The sequence below is a fragment of the Oncorhynchus kisutch genome, linkage group LG1 (assembly GCF_002021735.2).
Source record: "Oncorhynchus kisutch isolate 150728-3 linkage group LG1, Okis_V2, whole genome shotgun sequence".
Classification (NCBI taxonomy): Eukaryota; Metazoa; Chordata; class Actinopteri; order Salmoniformes; family Salmonidae; genus Oncorhynchus; species Oncorhynchus kisutch.
The window spans coordinates 17,681,820-17,707,211 of NC_034174.2; the positions used below are offsets into that span (position 1 = coordinate 17,681,820).

Sequence of the window (25,392 nt, forward strand, 5' to 3'; positions counted from 1 at the left end):
GTTCATTCTCTTGGTTGTTGGTGCATAGGGGGGATCTTGGGGTGGGGGTTCATTCTCTTGGTTGTTGGTGCATAGGGGGGATCTTGGGGTGGGAGTTCATTCTCTTGGTTGTTGGTGCATAGGGGGATCTTGGGGTGGGGGATCATTCTCTTGGTTGTTGGTGCATAGGGGGGATCTTGGGGTGGGGGATCATTCTCTTGGTTGTTGGTGCATAGGGGGGTTCTTGGGGTGGGGGTTCATTCTCTTGGTTGTTGGTGCATAGGGGGGATCTTGGGGTGGGGGATCATTCTCTTGGTTGTTGGTGCATAGGGGGGATCTTGGGGTGGGGGATCATTCTCTTGGTTGTTGGTGCATAGGGGGGATCTTGGGGTGGGGAATGGAATGAATTAGATTTTTTAGTAGCTGTCGAATGGTTGAGGGACAGCTATTGGGGAACTGGGGGGGGGGGGGGGGGGTTCAGGGTCATGTTTTTTGGCATGGTGGTAGATTGGCCAACATGCCCTTGAGCAGGGCATTGAACCTGGATGCTTGTGTGTGTCACTCTGATCTGTTGGATGACTGGTATGATGTAGTTATTGAGCGGCTTCACTGCAAGTATATTGTATGTTTCGAATATTCAATAAATAATAATAAAAAAATACTTATCTCTCGCACTCTCTCAATTATACTCTATGAAAGTAACCATATCTACATACTACCTCAATCAGCCAGACTAACCGATGTCTGTATATAGCCTCGCTACTTTTATAGCCTCGCTACTTTTATAGCCTCTCTACTGTATGTAGCCTCTCTACTGTATATAGCCTCGCTACTTTTATAGCCTCGCTACTTTTATAGCCTCTCTACTGTATGTAGCCTCTCTACTGTATATAGCCTCGCTACTTTTATAGCCTCGCTACTTTTATAGCCTCTCTACTGTATGTAGCCTCTCTACTGTATATAGCCTCGCTACTTTTATAGCCTCGCTACTTTTATAGCCTCTCTACTGTATGTAGCCTCTCTACTGTATATAGCCTCGCTACTTTTATAGCCTCGCTACTTTTATAGCCTCTCTACTGTATGTAGCCTCTCTACTGTATATAGCCTCGCTACTTTTATAGCCTCTCTACTTTTATAGCCTCTCTACTGTATATAGCCTCGTTGCTGTATATAGCCTCACTACTGTTTTTCACTGTCTTTTTACTGTTGTTTTTATGTCTTTACCTACCTATTGTTCACCTAATACCTTGTTGCACTATTGGGTAGAGCCTGTAAGTAAGCATTTCACTGTAAGGTCTAATACACCTGTTGTATTCGGCGCATATGACAAACTTTGATTTGATTCAAATGTTTCATTTCATGTCCATTTCAGGTGCTTATAATGGCGTATGAGTGCTTTTATAGGGATTATGAGACACCATCATCACTGGGGCACCATGTTCAGACCTGCTCTGCACTGTGACTGACTGGCCTGTCTCGAATACAGATAACATCAGCCAACTCAGAGAGCCTGAGAGGCCAAGCCCTCAGCCACACCTCTGAGTGACACAGCTACACATCTATCTGACCATCACGGACAACTGGCTTCAGTCTGACCCACCAACACAGTGTCTAGTCCTCTGGTCCTCTGTCCTCTGTACCCTGAAGGTGAGTGTGGAGTGGACATCCTTTGTGGCACCACGGTGCTGAGCAGTGCTTTGCTGGCTTTTTGTGGGCATAGCTCGTTATAAAGCCAGCAGTTGATGGACAAAGATGTTACCTCAAACCAGAGACAACAGACTGAAGAAGATTGTTGTCGAATAAAATAAAGCTTTACTGATATTTGTTTATTTATACAAATGTATTCAATATAAATTACAACATTGAATAGTAGTGGAATACTGAAAAGATTGGAAGATACAGTATTTCATTTCAGAATGTGGTGCATTGTTTGAGAGTATATATGTACAGTATAATAGATTTGATTTGCAAACATTAATTACATGTCTCATTGGTTTGATTTGATTTATGATTTGATGCATGATCAATCATCGATTAATGATGACTTGCACTGGGATTTACATGGCACTTATCCTGTGAACTGAACGTCTGTCCCAATCAGCATGTAGTCCTGGAGACAGAGGAGCAACAGTAGTTTGTCAAATATAGGACACACACTGGCTATAGTATAAGAGCTATTGGACATGAGAAGAGATGTAGGAAGCAATGAGCTCTTAGATATCTGATTGTACCTTCAGGACTTGCAGTTGAGTGTTGATAAGGTTCATCTTTCCAATAGTGGGCAGGGGAAAACCCTTCTCTAGGCGAGCTATAAGATACAAACACATGGTTTTCCAGTGGCCAATCAGTGCAGAAACAATGATTATTCATAAACATGGAAATAAAGCACTCACCATTGACCTTAGGTATCACAACCACTTTCAGAACCATCAGGAAGATGTTGTCAAGGGGTTGAACCTGTTTGATATAATTTCATTGTTTAGGTTCAGTGGTTCAGTGTTAGCAAGTTATATGCATGTCATAAGCTCTGAAAATATCATTCTTACCTGAAACTGTCCCACATAACTAGTTCCCAATGTCATCTCAATTCTGTGAAAAGCAGACAGTATTAATTTACTTTGGTCAGTGTTTAAAGGGCTTTTCCCACCCTTTTGCACCAATCATACTCACTTGTTCAGAGTGATAGCCCCAGCCAGCTTCACCCCAGTCACGTTCATTTGAGCGCTGACACTACCCTCCTGCAGAGATAGAGAAAGCTTGTAGAGTTAATTATCACTCTCACAGTCTAAGCTACAGTATTCTACTTCCTGAGTGACTGACAGACTGACTGACCATGTTGAGGACAAAGAGGGGAGAGAGCGTGGTGTTGGGCTGGATGGCGTAGGCCGTCACTGTGCCGCTGGCCTGGACTGTCACGTTGTTGGGCTCAAGAGAGATGGTGGGCTCCTTCACAGTCTTCACCAGCAGTTTCATCATCATTCCAGGAAAACGCTTCGCTATCTGAAACAACACACATAATCTTTCTTTAATCCTGAGAAGAATGTTAACTTTATCTTCTCTTAGATACAAACACAGAGTAAATGTGTTTGAACAAAAGGCTAATTTCCATCTCTGGATGGACACTAAAACCAAACTAATTTCATAGATCGTTTTTTCTAAACAAATGAAGTCATATGATATGGAGGTAGAATAGTGAACGTGGGGTCTGGTGTATCACCTCTGGAATGAAGACTCCAAACGTTCCAGTGTTCAGACGGATGGGAGAGCTAGGAGGGATCTGTCGGGGGAAAACAGTTATGTTTAACCTCACCCCTGAGGCAGATGGGACTATGTTAAACCTCACTCCCTGTAGATGGGAATCAGATTCAGACTCACCATATCATCTGTGACATATAGGCTGAGTGCTCCAGCATTGTTGTACACAAAGCCTGCAGAGTTGGGGGTGAAGGAAGAGACCCCGATGTAGAGCATGTTGTTGTCCTGAGGAGGCAGGGAGAAGGGCGTGGGAGAGAACGGAGGCTCCCGGTGCTTCCCAATGTTGTAGAACTCACCCTGCAGAGAGAGAAAGAGAGAGAGACAGAGAGAGACAGACAGAGAGTGAGTTAGAGGGAGAGTCAGAGAGAGAGAGGGAAACAGAGAGAGAGAGAGGAAGACAGAGAGAGAGAGGGATACAGAGAGAGAGAGAGGAAGACAGAGAGAGAGGGATACAGAGAGAGAGGAAGACAGAGAGAGAGACAGAGAGAGACAGACAGAGAGTGAGTTAGAGGAAGAGTCAGAGAGAGAGAGGGATACAGAGAGAGAGAGAGAGGAAGACAGAGAGAGAGTTAGAGGGAGAGTCAGAGAGAGAGAGGAAGACAGAGAGAGAGAGAGGAAGACAGAGAGAGAGGGAGAGTCAGAGAGAGAGAGGGATACAGAGAGAGAGAGGAAGACAGAGAGAGAGGGAGAGTCGGAGAGAGAGAGGGATACAGAGAGAGAGAGAGGGATACAGAGAGAGAGAGAGGAAGACAGAGAGAGAGGGAGAGAGAGGGAGAGTCAGAGAGAGAGAGAGGGATACAGAGAGAGAGAGGAAGACAGAGAGAGACAGACAGAGAGTGAGTTAGAGGAAGAGTCAGAGAGAGAGAGAGAGGGAGAATTGACATCTCACCTTACTGAGCCCATATGTTTGTAGCGTTGAAAGGTAAATTGGGAGTCTGAAGTTTTTACCTTTAAGCTGAATTCAATGGAGGACTTTGAAATGGTGGGTGATGTCACCATGGAATATTCAATTTCAGCATACTGGTCCACTTTGGCTAGAACTTCAAGATGGCAGAAAATAAATATTTAGGATCCATTTAGTAGCCTATGAATACACCATAATTTGTCACTTTAATAACATAAAAGAAAATATTTATTTTACCAGGCAAGTCAGTTAAGAACAAATTCTTATTTTCAATGACAGCCTAGGAACAGTGGGTTAACTGCCTTGTTCAGGGACAGAACAACAGATTTTTAACTTGTCAGCTCAGGGATTCAATCTAGCAACCTTTCGGTTACTGGCCCAATACTCTAACCACTAGGCTACCTGCCGCTCCCGAAATAACTCTACCTCAACATTGACTCTGTACTGGTACTCTCCTGTATATAGTCTTGCTATTGTTATTTTACTGCTGCTCTTTAAATACTTGTTACTTTTATTTCTTATTCTTTTTAAAAACTGCATTGTTGGTTAGGGGCACGTAAGTAAGCATTTTCACCTGTTGTAGTCGTCACATGTGACTAATAAAATTTGATTTGATTTATACAAATATGTTCATGAGGATAAGTGCTTAAAGGCCCAGTGCAGTCAAAATTATGTTTTTCCTGTGTTTTGTATCATATTGTACAACAGTTGATGAAATAACACTATTAAAACACTAATAAAAACATGTATCAGTGTTATTTCCTGATAGTTTCTGGTTAAAAATACAATCCACACAGGACCTTCTAATCATCAGGTTTGCATGGGCGGGAGATTTGGCTTTCCATTGTGACATCGCCATGCTGTAAATTGGTTAATAGACCAATAACAAAGCGAGTTCCAAACCTCTCTGCCAATAACAGCTTGTTTTCAGTTTTCCCCTCCCACCTCAGACCACTCCCAGACAGTCCAAGCAAAATTTTTGCTTGAGAAATAATTGTTTTGCTTAAAAGCTATTTTTGTTCATTTGAATATAAATATATTACAATAATGTACTTCATTGTTACCCTGAAATAATTTGATATAAAACTGGCTGCATTTGGCCTTTAAATCTTGTTTTACCATTGAACGTTTTGAGGTGTGGGTTCATGTCAGTAATAACATCAGCCACTAGGGGGCAGATCTGTAATATTAAACAGAGGCATTGTTATTGTCAAGAGAACCAAACAAGATTAATTTGAGTTTGAAGTCTGGCATTACACTGTCCCTCACCTGTTTCTGCAGAGCACTGCGCAGGGCCTTGTCAATGTAGGACTTGAAAAGATTGTAAAGCCAGCTGGAAAACAGGAACCAAAGCATTTGAGGAAACAAGTAAATCCACATTGCAATCATTTTTAACATTGTGGTTTGATGATTCCTAAATCTATAACATGTGTTCTCACAACGTGAGACAGCATAATGTTAAGGGCCTCTATATACTCCATGGGGTGGCAGGGTAGCCTAGTGGTTAGAATGTTGGACTAGTAACCGGAAGGTTGTGAGTTCAAACCCCCGAGCTGACAAGGTACAAATCTGTTATTCTGCCCCTGAACAGGCAGTTAACCCACTGTTCCCAGGCCGTCATTGAAAATAAGAATGTGTTCTTAACTGACTTGCCTGGTTCAATTAAGGTTACATTTTTAAATGTACCTGGCCCCGCCATGGAACTTGATGCTGGCGCTGCCCACGTTGGCCACACAGTTGACAGTGCTGACCGTTGGCCTGCCAGTTTCATCACTCTTGATTGCAATATCGGCAGTGATGGTGAGTCCATTTACCGTCAGGTCGAAGGAGCCACGGTCTTGTCTAGATTGTTAACAAGAAAATAATGTTGTTTGAGTCCTTTGGGGTATGGATAGGCAGACCCAAGAGAAAATTGTGCAGTGTTTTAGTCTTGTTCAATCCTGGTCCTGGGGATGCACCGGGTGTTCAGACCCTCCCTCATGAACTCACATGAACCTGAAGTATCGGACCCTCCAGTTCCCGTGCAGGTTGATGAAGGCATTAGTAATAGCCAGCCTGACTCCAGTACCTGGCATCAGTACCAAAGCAGACTTGGGAAGTCCCAGATTCACTATCGTCATTCTGGAGGTTAGAACACAGTACATAGTTGGTAGGATAGTGGCATGTTGTGAACACAACAGCATTGGTAAACACAGTTGATAATCAACAAGTGATGACATGAGATAAGCAGACAATTAACAATGTGCTGCAATGTATTTTTTGGGGGAAAAGACATTGTTCTCCCTTACCCTGTCAAACTGTACTTGACCTTCCCAATGGGAGGCACTTTCTCTGTTCCAGAGAGATCTGGGACCTTAATGGTCTTAAGTTTCTGTTGCAGAGATGCCATCCCAATCTGTTTACCTGTGGACAGCACAGAGCAAGGCATTGAGGCAGAATGGGCTGTGAGGAGTATAGTACATTTATTTGCCACATGATCATAATACACAGCCTCATCTTGATCTAAAACCATGTAATGTTATTGCCCTTTCCTCAAACATACCATATTCAATGCCCTTGTCTGTGAGTTTGACCTTGACTCCAGGGCTGGCAGCCAGAGTTAAGGAGATTACAGCCAACAGAGCCAACAAACAGCATGGAGACATTTTGACTGCAGTCACCTGTAGGGAAGATGAACAAACAATAATATATCTACATTACAATACAGGTGTATTGTTTATTGTCTAATGAATAGAATTGGGGACAATCATATCTTATGACTTTTAGGCTTCTGTTTTCATGGGAGGAACATTAAGGTTGAACAGTTTCTTGTGTAAAGCCTTATTTTCCACTGCACTGTAGTTTCAACACTAATATTGACCTACGTCTGACTTGGTTTCTTTTGACCAATAATGAAACCATATTTTGCCACAATCTTATAACTGAGCAGGGGAATTTCTAGAATGGACAAATACTTCCTGTTTTGTTGCATGCAGCTTCCCTTATACCATCAACACTTTGTGACACAAAGTCCCATATTTGAAATTGTTTTTACGGAGCATTGGCACCTTCTTGGGTTCACAGACATGTGACTGGTGTGTTTCTCAAGGAACTCTGTATCCAGTGAAAGACAAAGTACCCCATTGTCATACTTGAGTAAAGTATAGATACCTTAATAGAAAATGATTCAAGTAAAAGTGAAGTCACCCAGTAAAATACTACTTGAGTAAAAATCTAAAAGTATTTGGTTTTAAATATACTTAAGTATCAAAAGTAAAAGTATAAATACTTTCCAATTCCTTATATTAAGCAAGGCAGACAACACCATTTTCTTGTTTTAAAATGTACAGATCGCCAGGGGTAGGCACACTGCCACACTTAGACATCATTTACAAACAAAGCATTTGTGTTTAGTAAGTCTGCCAGATCAGAGGCAGTAGAGATGACCAGGGATGTTCTCTTGATAAGTGTATGAATTGGACCATTTTCCTGTCCTGCTAAGCATTGAAAATGTAAAGAGTACTTTTGGGTGTCAGGGAAAATGTATGTAGTACATTATTTGTTTTAGGAATGTAGTGAAGTAAAATGAAAAGTAGTCAAAAATAGATATAGTAAAGTACAGATACCCCAAAAAACTATTGAAGTAGTACTTTAAAGTATTTTTATTTAAGTACTTTACACCACTGTCTGTATCTATAGAAAGTTAGCTGTTTGCTGATTGCTTCCCCATTGGAATCAGTTTTCTGTGTTTGTTTTTTTACCTCGCTTGAGCAAATGAAGAATGTTTAAAACCGCTAATGGAGAATGTTTAAAACCGCTAATGGAGAAGGTTTAAAACCGCTAATGAAGAATGTTTAAAACCTCTAATGGAGAATGTTTAAAACCGCTAATGGAGAATGTTTAAAACCGCTAATGGAGAATGTTTAAAACCGCTAATGGAGAATGTTTAAAACCTCTAATGGAGAATGTTTAAAACCGCTAATGGAGAATGTTTAAAACCGCTAATGGAGAATGTTTAAAACCGCTAATGGAGAAGGTTTAAAACCGCTAATGAAGAATGTTTAAAACCTCTAATGGAGAATGTTTAAAACCGCTAATGGAGAATGTTTAAAACCGCTAATGGAGAATGTTTAAAACCGCTAATGGAGAATGTTTAAAACCTCTAATGGAGAATGTTTAAAACCGCTAATGGAGAATGTTTAAAACCGCTAATGGAGAATGTTTAAAACCGCTAATGGAGAAGGTTTAAAACCGCTAATGAAGAATGTTTAAAACCTCTAATGGAGAATGTTTAAAACCGCTAATGGAGAATGTTTAAAACCGCTAATGGAGAATGTTTAAAACCGCTAATGGAGAATGTTTAAAACCGCTAATGGAGAATGTTTAAAACCGCTAATGGAGAATGTTTAAAACCGCTAATGAAGAATGTTTAAAACCGCTAATCATATAGACAGTTTCTCAACTACCCAGGGACAAAGATAGCACTTTTGAAATACTGTATAATTTCCACACTGTATGTCCATGTCAACCCACCATCTAGGCTGCTTACTTAGTGGAGATTGAGGAGTGACAGCTTTCATAAAATTACCCTACAATACATTTTCCCCGAATACCTGCAAAACACTTCCACCTACAGTATGTACATATTAGCTCAAATGATAAAATGGGGTTCTCACCTCAACCTGACACACTTCTGTAAAAGAGAGAACTTTTAAATTGACAGAGAGAAACAGGCCAGTCTATGTTGTATGCACAACTCTGTAGTTACCTACCTCATGCACTGGTAAGAAAGTGGATCTCTTCTGTTGTTGTCGCTCCCTAGCTGGCGGCAGAGCAGAGTGAAAGGAGAAGAGATTCACATGGCCTTTGATTCACTTCTCTGAACCAGGAAGAGCTGCTTGAGAAATGGGCTGACTGATATCCATTCTGTAAATAATGCAGAGAGCATGGAGCAAACATTGTTCAAAGAAGAACAATCTAAGCTATTCCCTTAGTTATGTCTGCAAATCTAATAGATTCATATTTTCAGACTCCCATTCATATCATTCAGAGAAGGATTTGTTCAGGACATGCAGTAAAGAGAAAGTAAACAATGGCATGTTTATGAGTGCCATTGAGAACTAGGTCACAAGGTTTGATACAAATCCAACCAATAATTGCAGTAATAAAGTAATGTCTTGTAGAGTGTATAATTCGGTCATAAGCTCTTATCAAGAACATAAGAATTACTGTGGTCTGGCTTCTTGAAGTCAAACTTGTCCTGAGGAGGCAGGGAGAAGGGAGTGGAGGAGAACGGAGGCTCCTGGTGCTTCCCAATGTTGTAGAACTCACCCTGCACACACAGAGGGAGGGAGGGAGGGAGGGAGGGAGGGAGGGAGGGAGGGAGGGAGGGAGGGAGGGAGGGACGGACAGACGGACGGACAGACAGACAGACAGACAGACAGACAGACAGACAGACAGACAGACAGACAGACAGACAGACAGACAGACAGACAGACAGACAGACAGACAGACAGACAGACAGACAGACAGACAGACAGACAGACAGACAGACAAACAAACAGACAAACAGACGTACAGATAGAGATACAGACAGAGATGCAGACAGAGATGCAGACAGAGAGAGAGATACAGACAGACAGAGATACAAACAGAGATACAGACAGAGATACAGACAGAGATACAGACAGACAGACAGACATTTACCATCACAGTCTTTTCTGTAATGTTACACAGAAAGTAAGAACTTTTGATTGAGCCCCTTGGAGTGTGGATAGACCCAAGAGGAAATTGTACAGTGTTTTAAATGGCTAGTGTGCTATTCTTGTGCTGGAACAAAAGCCTGCACAACCCAGAGGTTCCCTGAAACCAGAGCAGAAGAACACTCATGAACTCACATGAACCTGAAGTATCGGACCCTCCAGTTCCCGTGCAGGTTGATGAAGGCATTAGTAATAGCCAGCCTGACTCCAGTACCTGGCACCAGTACCAAAGCAGACTTGGGAAGTCCCAGATTCACTATCGTCATTCTGGAAGTTAGAACACATAGTTGGTAGGATAGGGGCATGTTGTGAACACTATAGCATTTGTAAGCACAGTTGATTATCAACCAAGGCGTAAATGAGATATGCAGACAATGTATTTGACCGCAATATATTTTAAAAGGATACAATTTGTTCACTTACCCTGTCATGCTGTACTTGACCTTGCCAATGGTTGCATTCTATTTTCTCCAGAGAGATCTGGGACCTTAATGGTCTTTCTGCTGCAGAGATGCCATCCCAATCTGTTCCCCTGTGAATAGGACAGAGCAAAGCATTGAGGCAGTATGGGCTGCGAGGAGTATAGTGTACAGTGCCTAGTCTTCACATTGTGCTGCCTTAAAGAAGGCAAAGTGAAAAGAAAGCTATACTTAAACCTTAAATATGTTTATATAAGCAGATTTAAGCCAGGACTGAGACTGGACCACTCAGGAACACCTAGCATCTCTTGGAAAGCCCTTCTTGTGTGTCTGGCATTAAAATGTGTGTTTGTAACTTACCAGGGCTTTGCTCCTTTCCTATTTATTTTGATCCTAACAAACTCCCCAGTCCCTGCTGGTGACAAGCATACACGTAACATGATGCTGCAATCACAATTATAGGTCGACCGATTAATCCGAATGGCCGATTAGTTAGGGCCGATTTCAAGTTTTCATAACAATCGGAAAATCTGTATTTTTGGACACCGATTTGGCCGATTTTTTCCAAATTAATTATTATTTAATCTTTATTTAACTAGGCTAATTAGTTAAGAATACATTCTTATTTTCAATGACGGTCTAGGAACGGTGGGTTAACTGCCTTGTTCAGCGGCAGAACAACATATTTTTACCTTGTCAGCTCAAGGATTCAATCTTGCAACCTTACAGTTAACGAGTCCAACGCTCTAACCACCTGCCTCTCATTGCACTCCACGAGGAGCCTGTCTGTTACGTGAATGCAGTAAGCCAAGGTGAGTTGCTAGCTAGCATTAAACTTATCTTATAAAAAACAATCAATCAATCAATCATAATCACTAGTTAACTACACATGGTTGATGATATTACTAGTTTATCTAGCGTGTCCTGAGTTGCATATAATCAATGCGGTGCGTATCGTTGCTCCAATGGGTCCCTAACCAGAAACATCAATGCCTTTCTTAAAATCAATACACAGAAGTATATATTTTTAAACCTGCATATTTAGCAAAAAAAAATCCAGGTTAGCAGGCAATATTAACCAGGTGAAATTGTGTCACTTCTCTTGCGTTCATTGCACGCAGAGTCAGTGTATATGCAACAGTTTGGGCCGCCTAATTTGCCAGAATTGTACGTAATTATGACATAACATTGAATGTTGTGCAACGTAACAGGAATATTTAGACTTATGGATGCCACCCGTTAGATAAAATACTGAACGGTTCCGTATTTCACTGAAAGAATAACCGTCTTGTTTTCGAGATGATAGTTTCCGGATTTGACCATATTAATGACCTAAGGCTCGTATTTCTGTGTGTTATCATGTTATAACTAAGTCTATGATTTGATAGAGCAGTCTGACTGAGCGATGGTAGGCACCAGCAGGCTCGTAAGCATTCATTCAAACAGCACTTTGTGCGTTTGCCAGCAGCTGTTTATGACTTCAAGCCTATCAACTCCCAAGATTAGGCTGGTGTAACCGATGTGAAATGGCTAGCTAGTTAGCGTGGTGCGCAATAAATAGCGTTTCAAGCGTCACTCGCTCGGAGACTTGGAGTGGTTGTCCCCTTGCTCTGCATGGGTAACGCTGCTTCGAGGGTGGCTGTTGTCGATGTGTTCCTGGTTCGAGCGCAGGTAAGGGCAAGGAGAGGGACGGAAGCTGTACTGTTACACTGGAAATACCAAAGCGCCTTTATTTTGACAGTTACCTGTTTATTGTATAGGTAAGTGGACATCCTGAGATTTAGAACTTGTTCTTTAGTTCAGTTAGTGTTTAAGTGGACCCTCAGTGACGGCTTTTGGCTCTGTGTTGTATTATAGACAGAGTATGACATCACAGACCATCTGGATTCTGGAGGGAAACTCTACCACTGGCTGATTCTGCATGTTCATACTCACCACAATACACACTTTTAGAAAAATATGTGCTAATCAAAAGAGGAATAGAAACTGATAATGACTCAATGTAGATGGTGGTACACTACTCTGACAATCGTATATGTGGACAGAGTTGAACTTAGGTACTGTGGTCGCCTGGTTGTCGTGACTTTTCACCAAATATGTAGAAGTATGGCATTAACGCTGTATAAGAAAATTAGCAAAACTAAAATAGTCATGAACATTTAGCTAACTCTCCCAACTTCACACACACACACACACACACACACACACACACACACACACACACACACACACACACACACACACACACACACACACACACACACACACACACACACACACACACACACACACACACACACACACACACACAGAGGGGGAAGTTGATACGGAGGGAGAAAAACATTGTAGAGTAGAGAATCCTTCACATGCGCAGATGGTTCATTTCTTTGCTATCGGGAAGAGGCGTCAGATGTTTTTGGCAATGCAGCCACTCCATATATAAAAAAAGAATCCATTGCAGCATAGAGTGACACATCATGTAAGCTATTGAGTTTGGGGGGCACATCTGCTCTAAACCTGTAGAGAACTTAGATGACAGTAACAAGTTTTGGCCCAACACCTGGAATCACTGATATCAGGACCAGACTAAAAATCATGAAATTGTAATTGAACATACATGTAAAACAGGGACTTCAGCAACAAGAAAAAACAGTCTTGCCTCCTGGGAAACTCATAATTAAGATGAATTATCTCTCTATATTTCATTTCACATGTCAAATAAAACAATGAATGTCAAGTAGTTATGTATATCTTTTGACTTTTACCTTACTTGGTAGATTTTGCTGCACCTAGAGGTAGAAAGGAATATGTAGATTCAGTGTTGTATTCTAATGCATTCAAGATCATTGTGTACAGTCTTGGGTCAAAGTAGGCTTTTTTGCTTCTACATATGGAATTGAATAAATCAGTAATGTAACCGTATTGGAAGCTCGTCTCAGTGAAGACAATAATAAAGGAACAGAGAAGAACATTTCAGTTGATGATTTGTATATTTATTCAGACCGACTAGAATACCCACATTCAGGGGAAATATTTCAACAGAAATAAAGTGAACAAACATCACATTAAAAACGTGGATACATCTTTATACTCCAACAGACTATAGGATACACAATAACTGTCTTTAAAAAAGACAACATTGTTTAAACTAATAAGGGTTTCACATTAAAATAAAACATTTTCTCACCTTTACAATATCCACATCATTCAAACAGCGTGAGCAACATTTTCACACTTAAAGTCTGATCTTTAAACAAATCAATTAGTTCTAATCACAGAGTGATGATAACAGGTACAATTCCCAGTTTGGGTAAATAATCATCATGGAGAATCAGTGATTCTGGAGCTCAAGTTGATCAATAACAAATGTTTAACTAATACTGATACATACCTCACAGAAGATGCTCAATAGAATGTTAATATGACCATATCATTACAAAATAGTGGTTGTAACAACATTTTGGGTTCAAAGTCCTCATGGAGGACCATTGATGTTGTAGCTCAGGTTGAACATGATCACATATATAACTGATACATGCGACACAGAACATGCTCAATACAATGTCAATAATGATATATCACTGTTGTAAAACATTGTTGTCTTATACCTTTTCACCTTAAAACAGATCAATCATAGAAAATCACAAACAGATTGATGATATAACACCTATTTTGCGGTAAAAGTTCTCATGGAGGACCATAGAAGTTGATGCTGATCATGTTGATCATGAATGAACATATGATCAATATCAACACGTTTTACAAAACATAAATGTTATTATTCAATTTGATCAATTTGATCATTATCTTAGAAAAACATTACAACTTGTTCAGTACAACAGAAAATAAGTCTTAATAATAGCAAGACTTTGAAAACAACCTGCACAAGCATAATATGAAGAAGATCTCTGATCACTGTCCATCACATTAATGTTAGACCAACATGGTCCATTGAGTTTGTTTGAGAGTGGAGTTCCAGTCTGTAGGACTCTACCAGAGCCTCCAGAGAGCAGTGTGGACTGGACTCTTCTCTTTGCTGGTGCTGTACTGGGCTGGGAGCTGAACTGAGGCAGGTCACTCTCCCTCCTGTTCTTATCAGAGGATGGATGCAGGCTCTGGAAGTGGCTCAGCAGTCTTCTCTGGGTCTGTGTCTTCACCTCGTCCTTGGTCAGGAAGTGCACAATCTCTTGGACACAACTGGAGTAACCCTGATTGACAGCTGCTGAGCAGGAGGAGGAGCTAACTGGCTGGTTCTGTTGCTGTTGTCTCAGCAAGAAAACTGGCAAATCCTGGATGTCGGCTATCTCCAGTTTGGAGTCCGACTGCTGGTTGAGGATCTCTGGACCCAGGAGAGACTTGAGCTGCTCGATGCTGTTGTTGATACGATATCTGTGTAACTTATCCCTCAATGGCTTCGTTAACAACGAGCTGATCTTATTCAGAAATTGGGCATTATTGAAACTAATAAATAATCAATCAAATTGGATGAATTTCCTTTAATTCGATTATTCAATTTACCTTGTCAGAGTCAGGTGCTCATTAGAGTAGATCATAGCTGAAGTGATTGTAGGTGCCATGGCTGGATCTCTGTGCTGTACTGGTCTCTATGTAGAGTGAATCTGATGTCTAATGCATTCATCTCTCCTATATATAGTCCATAATCTGCATATGAATGTGTGGGTCTTGGGCTTATTGGAGTTTCTCACAGTCTGTAGCCAATGGGTGAGCTTGGAAGGACAATGAGGAATGTGGAGCTGCCACATGCTCAGTGTTCTTATTGCTGGGGGACAATGGTCACGTCTCATGGAACAGGTGGAGAGGTGGGGGGGGGGGGGGGGGGGGGGGGTGATGGGGGGGGGTGGAGAGAGACTTAGAGTGTTGTGTGAATCTGGGAAACCAGTGACCCTCAGATCTGCTGCCTGATGTTGGAATCAATGATGCTGAGAGAGCACACACTCATCATCACAACTTACACGTTTGAGGCTGACGCAGATAATCTACATGAAATGTACAGTGTAACTTAGCCCCCACCTATGAAGACATTGTTGAATGTATAGTGTTTAAACACATCACATTATCTAACAATGAATGTGACCGCTGACAAAAATGATATATTGTATAGGTTTACATTTTGTCACAAAAGCTGCTCAGTGGATCCTCAGTGACGGCTATTGGCTCTGTGTTGTATTATAGACAGAGTATGACATCACAGACCATCTGGATTCTGGAGGGAAACACTACAACACTTGATTTTATGCTAAGTGTGTGCTGCAAGACATATACTGTACTTTATCAGTGTTCAGTTCTACATAATTTAATTTGAACCACAATGATTTTGTATTTTATTTGTACATTTATGTTCAAATTGCTTTATATGTTTACATTCAGATTTACATCTTGCAGAAGCTTAATATTAAAATGAACATTTCTAAGTCATTCATGCACAGTTACACACACATTTGGTTTTAGATCTAATATCATGTGCCTTGATCCAGCTTCCACCCGAAAGGAATACAGAAGAGAAGGAGAAAGAAAGAGTTAAACCCTGGAGAAACTGATGTATTCAGCTAATGTTGAATTCCCTTCTATAAGTGTGGCTATTCCCCAGTGACTCTGGGTGTTCCCCAGACAGACGGGTGCTGGTCGGACTGATGATGATGATGACACTAGACTGAGACTCTGCTTTCCAGAGCTTTCCCACACTCTGCCCATTGACAGAGCTTCCACCTAACAACAGAAGTGTGCCTTGTTAAATGTTAATTCATCTCTATACAAGCAGTTCCCATTAAGCCCCTGGGGGAGAAAATAAATAAATCTGACATACATAAATTAAGAATGTAGTAAATACAAATATTTTGACTATCGGATGATATAGACTTGTACAGCACATGGCCATTCAGAGATGGTCAAGATTGGACTGAAAACTGAAGATATTTAAAGCGTTTACGTTTTAGATATAAGATTTATAATCTTCGATACAACATTCACATTTTAGCAGACACTCTTATCCAGGCATATATTTTCATACTTTTTTGTTGTTGTTGTACTGATCCCCTGAAGGTCTTGAACCCACAACCCTGGCTTTGCAAGTGCCATGCCCTACCTACTGAGTTACACAGGACTACTACAATGTAATCATGTTTGTATAAAGTGTAATATAATGTATTTCCTGATCTGTTACCTAATTCCTCTTACACCCTGTAATGATAAAAAAACACTTGTGCAGTCCTTATAATTCATTATATCTGTGATATAATTAATTTCTAGAATTCAGTGATGAAACCTTAGAAGTGAAATTCCTTCTCACCCCTCATCATACAGGGTACAAAAGTCTATTGTCCCAAAGGCAGTCTGTGAGTGAGTTTTCCTTGGTTTCCCACACTCTCTCCATTCACTGCTCTCAATGGTGGAACAATAGAAGTGTGCCTTATTATAATGCATCATATTAGGTATTCAGTTTCGTTCGGATTCTAGGCAACCATTAAATATGCTTCAATTACCAAAACAGCATCTGATCCTAGAGAAGGTTCCCTGAAAAACTTGGATTGAAGGAAATTATTTGAGTTAAAGAACAGTAAGCACTGTAGAGTAGCACTTGTCTTGGTTCTGACCTAAATTGAATCAATGAGAGACAAGTGACATGTTGATTTTAGCCATCACCTTAACCCTAACCTTAACTCTAACCCTAGTTTTACTGTATGTCCACACCCCTTCTGAACCCTAACACTAACCACAACCATAACTCTAGATTCATGTCCACACCCTGTTTCAACCCTAACCCTAACCCTAACTCCAGCTTCATGTCCACAGCCTGTTTCAACCCTATCCATAACCCTAACTCTAGCTTCATGTCCACACCCTGTTTCAACCCTATCCATAACCCTAACTCTAGCTTCATGTCCACACCCTGTTTCAACCCTAACCATAACCCTAACTCTAGCTTCATGTCCACACCCTGTTTCAACCCTAACCCTAACTCCAGCTTCATGTCCACACCATGTTTCAACCCTAACCCTAACTCCAGCTTCATGTCCACACCCCCGTTTCAACCATAACCCTAACCCTAACTCCAGCTTCATGTCCACACCCCGGGTTAAAGTCTTCTTCAATGAGACTGATAGGCATGCCTTGCTACATAAGGCAAGTTATCATCCAAAACATACTTTCAGAGGGATTATTAAATCTCAGCTGATTCGGTTCAATAGAATCTGTACATTAGGTGAGCACGTGGAGGAGGCCATAACCATTCTTTTTAGAGCCCTGGGGCCATGGGGATATTCCAAAAGTTTCCCTAGAGGGATAAAGGCAAAGGTAGGTGAATTATTAGGCAGGGAAGGAGGTTACAATTAAACAGTGGAAACACATAATCTGATACCATTTGTTCCAACATACTCTGGGAGTTTGGGTGGATTTAGTAGGAACTTGAGGTCTAACTTCAGGGAAGCTCAACAAGCGGTGGAAGGACTGGTAGATTGTAGAGTAATCTCAGCATAGAGAAGAAACAAAAACCTCGGGGACAGTTTGGTCCACTCTGCCTTCCAGACGAAAAATGCGCCTAATAAATTGGATAAATATTTGGGGAGACCAAAGTATATTGTTAGCACCTTCTCGGGGCTGGGGTCCCTCGTAAGACAGAGGATCGAATTGTCCACTGTAAACTTGATCTATGGAATTTAGTGAAAATTATTGATTTACCTTGGCTTACCTAACTGATGGAAGGGGTCATCTTCGGTGCAGTGACATGGGTTATTTGGTGGGGGGGAGGGAAGGGGGGAGGTGCTCATTATAAATGTTTGCTTATTGTATTATTTATTTATTTATGTTGATTCGTCCATGGTGGATTTGCCATTGTCTGATAGCAAAAAAATTAATATATATGTATCTACTCTCTGACCATAAATACGATGGCACTTATTTTTATCATATTCTTTGATCTTTTAGTGTGGCGTGGCTTCACCATATTTATTTTTTGGATACTTTTATAGCACTTATTTTGAGTTGAAAGTATTTTCTTTGTTTGATGGCACTTATGATTGTTTTAAATATGTTCTTTTTATTTGTGTATTCATTGGGTGGTTCATCTTGTAGACCCTAATCCCCCACCCTAACCCTGGGATCCTCATGCCTAACCCTAACCTTAACCCCTAGTTACCCTAATCCCCCACCCTAACCCTGGGATCCTCATGCCTAACCCTAACCTTAACCCATAGTTACCCTAATCCCCCACCCTAACTCTGGGATCCTCATGCCTAACCCTAACCTCTAGACCCCCATACCTAATCTTAGGTTAACCCCGACCTGTACTCTTATACTGACCCTAATCCCCCACCCTAACCCTGGGATCCTCATGCCTAACCCTAACCTCTAGACCCCCATACCTAATCTTAGGTTAACCCCGACCTGTAATCTTATACTGACCCTAATCCCCCACCCTAACTCTGGGATCCTCATGCCTAACCTTAACATCTAGACCCCCATACCTAATCTTAGGTTAACCCCGACCTGTACTCTTATACTGACCCTAATCCCCCACCCTAACCCTGGGATCCTCATGCCTAACCCTAACCTCTAGACCCCCATACCTAATCTTAGGTTAACCCCGACCTGTACTCTTATACTGACCCTAATCCCCCACCCTAACCTTGGGATCCTCATGCCTAACCCTAACCTCTAGACCCCCATACCTAATCTTAGGTTAACCCCGACCTGTACTCTTATGCTGACCCTAACCCTCACCTTAACCTGAATTCTAACCTTAACCCCTAGTTACCCTAATCCCTCACCCTAACCCTGAGACCCTCATGCCTAACCCTAAACCTCTAGACCATCATACCTTATCTTAATTTAACCCTGACCTGTACTCTAATCCTGACCCATACTGTAACCCCAACCCAAATTCTGACCTTAACCCATAGCTCCTAAATCCTTACCATAATTCCTAACCCTAATCTTATATCCCCATACCTAATCCGAATCCCTGACTCCCTATATCTATTTTAACCCCTAGATCCTCATACCGGACCTTTCGTCCTAGACCACCGCTCTGACCTTGGCACCTGGCCTCTATTCTTAGTTTAGAATCTGTGGTTCTTAACCGAAGCCATATTTTAATTTCGGATTCTGGTCTTCTTTTATAGCTTTTTTTAGTCATTTAAAGTATGTTATACACAAGTCTTACCATTTATCCTAAAGGGGTTGCCTGTGCCAGTGCACATCAGATTCGTCTGTCATTTATTGAACCTAACATAACCATATCTCTAGCTTTATGTCCACACACTGTTTCAAAGCTAACCCTAAATCTGGCTTCATGTCCACACCCTGTTTCTACGCTAACCCTAACCCTAACCCTAACTCTAGTTTCATGTCCACACCCTGTTTCAACCCTAACATAACCATATCTCTAGCTTTATGTCCACACCCTGTTTCAACCCTAACCCTAACCCTAACCCTAACTCCAGCTTCATGTCCACACCCTGTTTCAACCCTAACCCTAACCATAACCCTAACCCTAACCATAACCCTAACCCTAACCCTAACCCTAACCCTAAACCCTAACCCTAACCCTAACCCTAACCATAACCCTATAAACCTAAACCTAATCCTAAAACCTAATTTTAATTTTGACTATAACCCTAACCCTGACCTTAACCTCACGCTTAACCGCAGCAATCCCCACCCTAGCTCTAACCTTAACCCCGATCCTAAATTTAACCTCAGCTCTGACAATAACCTCAGATCTAATCCTGACCCTAAACATAATCCTAACCTTAACCCCACCTCAAACCCTAATCCCTAATCCCTAATCCTGAACCTTGACCTAGATTCTGATTTGAATTCGAACCCAAGCCTTTAAAACTAACCCTAACCTCAAGTCTAACCCCTTGGACTCAAAACGCGGACATAAGGAATCCCTTCAGGCCTGATAGAGATTAACCAGCCTAACCCTAAACCGGATTCTTAAACTTGAACTCGGGCTCCATAAAGAGGGATCCTGAAGAGCCTGGGAATTGGGGAGCAGGTGTCGATGTATTGCCTGGGGGTTTATCCTCTTGGAGGAAAATGTTAATTTTATTTGCTTTCCTTCCAGTATGAACCATAACCCCTTCTCTTGGGGAATATCTCCTAATTTCCCGTACAACAATTATGTATCCTTAGGAGCAATAGAATTAGAGAACAGGTGCCTGTGTACTTGGTCCTCTTGAAGGGCAATTTTCTCCTAAACCTAACCCTAACCCTAACCATAACCCTAACCCTAACCATAACCCTAACCATAACCCTAACCATAACCCTAACCATAACCCTAACCCTAACCCTAACCATAACCCTAACCATTACCATAACCATAACCATAACCATAACCCTAACCCTAACCATAACCCTAACCATAACCCTAAATCTAGCTTCATGTCCACACCCTGTTTCAACGCTAACCCTAACCCTATCCCTAACTCCAGCTTCATGTCCACACCTTGTTTCAACCCTAACATAACTATATCTCTAGCTTTATGTTCACACCCTGTTTCAACCCTAACCCTAACCCTAACCCTAACTCCAGCTTCATGTCCACACCCTGTTTCAACCCTAACATAACCATATCTCTAGCTTTATGTCCACACCCTGTTTCAACCATAACCCTAACTCCAGCTTCATGTCCACACCCTATTTCAACCCTAACCCTAACCATAACCCTAACCATAACCATAACCCTAACCCTAACCCTAACCCTAACTCTAGCTTCATGTCCACACCCTGTTTCAACCCTAACATAACCATAACCCTAACCATAACCATAACCCTAACCCTAACCCTAACCCTAACCCTAACCCTAACCCTAACCCTAAACCCTAACCCTAACCCTATAAATAGGGATAAAATGTAACTTGGTTCTGTTTGTGATGCCTGACTCGCTGCAAGTCCCGCCTCTCCCATCTCCTCATTGGTTTTTAGGACGATATACCCACATGCCATCTCCTCATTGGGTTTTAGGAGCATATACCCACGAGGGTGATTGAAAGATGAACTGAGGTACACACTCCAGTTCAGTTGATGGTGGTAATGCACCTTAAAGTTGGTTTCCAACCGCCATATAAGGTTCAACAAAGAAGAAGCCTGAAGGAGGAGAGATTACTTGAAACAAACTCGGTTGACCCTTTTATCTGTGGATTAATTGTTGGAGTAGAGGACATTGTTCATTTCAGCTAAGATAACAACCCAATGTTTATATCCCAGACAGATTAGCTAGCAACAGCAAGCTAGCTAGCTAACTTTCCATAAGTTTCATGCTTTTTGACCTGTCCCCATGAATAAGGTTGGTTCAGAGTTTGTTTTGAAATTTCAACCCTTCAGTTCCTGATCGTGTCTGTGAGCAACATCTTCATCCACAAAGTCTGATCTTTAAACAGTTCATTGAGTTCTAATCACAGAGTGATGATAACAGGTACAATTCCCAGTTTGGGTAAATAATCATCATGGAGAATCAGTGATTTTGTAGCTCAAGTTGATCAAAAACAAATGTTTAACTAATACTGATACATACCTCACAGAAGATGCTCAATATAATGTTAATATGACCATATCATTACAAAATTGTACTTGTAACAAAATTGCTTATTCCTGAATACGTGTTGACCTTTAAACAGTTCGGTAACAGATAATTACAAAAATATGATTAAATACCCATTTATGACATTTTCTTTGTAAAAACTTTTTTACTTCTTCAGTACAATTATAATGACAACTTTTAATCAAAACAAAACTTTTAAAACAACCTGCACAAGCAGAATATGAAGAAGATCTCTGATCACTGTCCATCACATTAATGTTAGACTAACATGGTGCATTGAGTTTGTTTGAGAGTGGAGTTCCAGTCTGTATGACTCTACCAGGGCCTCCAGAGAGCAGTGTGGACTGGACTCTTCTCTTTGCTGGTGCTGTACTGGGCTGGGAGCTGAACTGAGGCAGATCACTCTCCCTCCTGTTCTTATCAGAGGATGGATGCAGTGCAATGGAAGTGGCTCAGCAGTCTTCTCTGGGTCTGTGTCTTCACCTAATCCTTGATCAGGAAGTGCACAATCTCTTGGACACAGCTGGAGTAAACCTTATTGACAGCTGCAGAGCAGGAGGAGGAGCTCACTGACTGGTTCTGTTGCTGTCATCTCCAGGATGTTGGCTTTCTCCATTTTGAAATCTGGCTGCTGGTTGAGGCTCTCTCCATGAGAGACTTGAGCTGCTCAATGCTGTTGTTGAAACGATCTCTGCGTAACTTCTCAACCACTGGCTTTCTTATCTGCAAGAAGAGGAGAGTCATTAATAATATTATTCTGGATACAACAGAGCTGACATGAATGGATGATATCTAGAAACAAGTCTCTAGCTGATGACCTCACAGGTATTGTGACTCCATCAGAGTGCATCAGCTGTGAGGTGATGATGACCTGTCTGTCTGTCTGTCTGTCTGTCTGTCTGTCTGTCTGTCTGTCTGTCTGTCTGTCTGTCTGTCTGTCTGTCTGTCTGTCTGTCTGTCTGTCTGTCTGTCTGTCTGTCTGTCTGTCTGTCTGTCTGTCTGTCTGTCTGTCTGTCTGTCTGTCTGTCTGTCTGTCTGTCTGTCTGTCTGTCTGTCTGTCTGTCTGTCTGTCTGTCTGTCTGTCTGTCTGTCTGTCTGTCTGTCTGTCTGTCTGTCTGTCTGTCTGTCTGTCTGTCTGTCTGTCTGTCTGTCTGTCTGTCTGTCTGTCTGTCTGTCTGTCTGTCTGTCTGTCTGTCTGTCTGTCTGTCTGTCTGTCTGTCTGTCTGTCTGTCTGTCTGTCTGTCTGTCTGTCTGTCTGTCTGTCTGTCTGTCTGTCTGTCTGTCTGTCTGTCTGTCTGTCTGTCTGTCTGTCTGTCTGTCTGTCTGTCTGTCTGTCTGTCTGTCTGTCTGTCTGTCTGTCTGTCTACTCGCTCAAGTTTCCCAGGAGCCCCAGGCAGCACACTTACCTCCTCTAAGCTTCACAGCACAGCTGGCTCTACAGCACAACGCTGAGCGTGCCCCAGTCGCACGCCCTCCTCTCTTTGGAGATGGGAGCCACAGGGACACACGGCTTCCCACACTTCTGAATGCAGCTTGCTGAGCCGCGAGACATAATAGAAGTGTGTCTGCTCTCACAAAGACCCACTGGCTGTTCCCATGCACAGCCAGCCATGCTGGGAGAGAGATTGGTTTGTAAGGCAGTCTAGTACCAACAGACAAACCATCTGTATCCCTGATAACTCAGATTGGGAATACTTTAATGAATTGCACAATATTTTTTAAATATTTCTACAGAAGAAATTCTTAAAATATATGTTGAAGAGAAAGTTTACAAAATGTACCATTTTATGGAGACGCCAAAAGTTGATTATGTATCTGGGCCATTAGCAAATAGGATTGGTTAGCTGATCTAGTAGACTCTTGCCATGACCAAGTTCCCATGAAAAGGCCATTTCAGAAATATTACAGTTACACACATTTATCGTCATTATGTGATTTGGGATCTAATGCAATGATAGTTAGATGCTGTAGGATGAAAAAGACTGGTGATCCTAGCATGTGTCACATTTGCATTTTGTTGATTTGTGTCACAACTTGACATGGGGAACAGTCTTTTTCTGAGTACTCATGGGTATAAAGAGATGTTCTCAGGGACTAACGTGGCCATCCTCTTTTGCATATGGCTTAAAGAACATCCCACCTGTCCTGTGCGGAATCAGCTATTATTCCCACTGACTATTGTCCCACCTTCAGAGCCCTCTGATTGGCTGCAGAGCATGAGACAGTGCGAGAGGAGGCACATAAATACAGAGTGGAGTTGCAGAGTCACTATCGAATACGCTCTTAGCATAAGCTGAGCTAAGACCAGCAGCAACACAGCAGAACAGAGGAGCTATCAGAACACTAACTCCAGACCACCATCAAGACCTAGCAAGATCAACATCTCTACTTGATTTCCGAGCTGCAAACTCAAGGCCAACATCTGAAAATGCCTGCCTATTTGGACATTGCTCTTCAGGGCAGCATGAATGTGAAAGATCAGCACATTAGGTAAGCTCATGATCAATTACACTGAAATACTTCAGGTCATAAGAGTTCAAAATTAATACAACCTATGTGTGAGAAGAGATGTTCATGAGTGTCTTGTCTTGTTTTTCAGATGTAAACTCTCTCTGTTGGAGAGGAAGTGCAGCAGCGGTGTGGAGAAACTGAAGATAGTTATTGGAGAACACCTACAGAACGGGATCTCTACATCTCCCATATCTCCTATTCTGGAGAAAACCGTGTCATTTTTCACTCCCAAGAAGGTCTTGCTGTCACCCACTGGCTATTCCAAATATTCCAGGGACATGCTGCGTCTCTTTCCCACTCCAGAGGAGGACATTGTACCACTCTGCTTCGAACAATGAACTGATAGATGCATGGACGTGGAGGTTACCATTCAGAGCTCACAGACCCTGCTGTAATTAACTGTGGCTTTGGCTTAATGAATTCTCTTGTGATGCTGCTATAGACAGACTGCAACTGATTGGCAGATATTGGATCGCAACTGACAGAGAGACATAGCTAAATGAATAATATTTTTTTAATACATTTTGTCTAAAAGTACAATGATTTTGTGAAGCTTAGTTTTGTGTATGTTGCAAATTCTCTAGAAATGATTTGGAAATGCATTGCATGCATTGTTATAAGCAGTTGTACTGCTCTATCCTTTCCCTGAGAAAGTCACCTTTGGATGAATTTGTTGATCTATGTTACCTGAAAGAGAGCGGAGTTGGTTACTCTGATTGTAAACACTTGTCCTCAGAGTTTGAAATACAGAGTGCTGGCCACTCTTGTTATAAAGTAGAAGTATTGAAAATATGACCATTGGTTTATCCCACTTTCTTAGGGTATGTGAGTCAATGTATAATTTGAACCCTGTTTTCCTTTATACTAATGGGAAATGCTATGATTTTAATGTTAAAGCATATTGTTTATTTTGTTTTCAATTACTTATTAATGGCTTCACACATACACAAATGTGCCTAAAGGGTTTTCAAATGTGCCTAACATGTTTCATTCAAAGACTAAATAAATATTTTGATAATA

The 25,392-nt window shown here is 41.5% G+C and overlaps 1 protein-coding gene, 1 long non-coding RNA gene and 1 pseudogene across 4 annotated transcripts; 1 reads left to right on the plus strand and 2 right to left on the minus strand.

Annotated features, from left to right (window-relative positions):
• Positions 1 to 1,784: 1,784 nt before the first annotated feature.
• LOC109898217 (bactericidal permeability-increasing protein) lies at positions 1,785 to 10,147 on the minus strand. 3 transcript variants are annotated; one of them, XM_020493104.2, is made up of 17 exons: positions 9,347 to 9,459; positions 8,890 to 9,043; positions 6,681 to 6,798; positions 6,427 to 6,541; positions 6,128 to 6,259; positions 5,825 to 5,980; positions 5,408 to 5,471; positions 5,258 to 5,318; positions 4,183 to 4,274; positions 3,355 to 3,531; positions 3,197 to 3,256; positions 2,812 to 2,979; positions 2,650 to 2,717; positions 2,526 to 2,568; positions 2,373 to 2,436; positions 2,211 to 2,287; positions 1,785 to 2,089 (listed from the first exon to the last, which is right to left on the minus strand). In XM_020493104.2, the coding sequence occupies exons 3-17, from the start codon at positions 6,781 to 6,783 to the stop codon at positions 2,048 to 2,050; spliced, it is 1,422 nt and encodes a 473-aa protein (XP_020348693.1). In that variant the 5' UTR covers positions 6,784 to 6,798; positions 8,890 to 9,043; positions 9,347 to 9,459; the 3' UTR covers positions 1,785 to 2,047. The 3 variants fall into 3 exon arrangements, with proteins under 3 accessions (XP_020348693.1, XP_020348701.1, XP_031646335.1); XM_020493112.2 differs by lacking the exon at positions 9,347 to 9,459 and having other exon boundaries at positions 8,794 to 8,959; XM_031790475.1 differs by lacking the exons at positions 6,128 to 6,259; positions 6,427 to 6,541; positions 6,681 to 6,798; positions 8,890 to 9,043; positions 9,347 to 9,459 and adding an exon at positions 10,015 to 10,147.
• A 12,029-nt stretch (positions 10,148 to 22,176) lies between these two features.
• Positions 22,177 to 22,605, minus strand: LOC109877671 (transcription factor HES-5-like; annotated as a pseudogene).
• Positions 22,606 to 24,055: 1,450 nt separating this feature from the next.
• LOC116375989 (uncharacterized) lies at positions 24,056 to 25,392 on the plus strand. Its single transcript, XR_004211395.1, has 2 exons — positions 24,056 to 24,351; positions 24,461 to 25,392. It is a non-coding gene; the product is annotated as an uncharacterized LOC116375989 (long non-coding RNA).

Bases quoted from the DNA above. Each gene is read 5' to 3' on its own strand.
- LOC109898217 (XM_020493104.2), bottom strand. From the start codon at position 6,783: ATGTCTCCATGCTGTTTGTTGGCTCTGTTGGCTGTAATCTCCTTAACT. The intron at 5,472-5,824 runs GTACATTTAAAA...CCTGTTTTCCAG, and splicing joins AAGTTCCATGGCGGGGCCAG to CTGGCTTTACAATCTTTTCA. The intron at 2,980-3,196 runs GTGATACACCAG...GTGTTGTTTCAG, and splicing joins TTGGAGTCTTCATTCCAGAG to ATAGCGAAGCGTTTTCCTGG.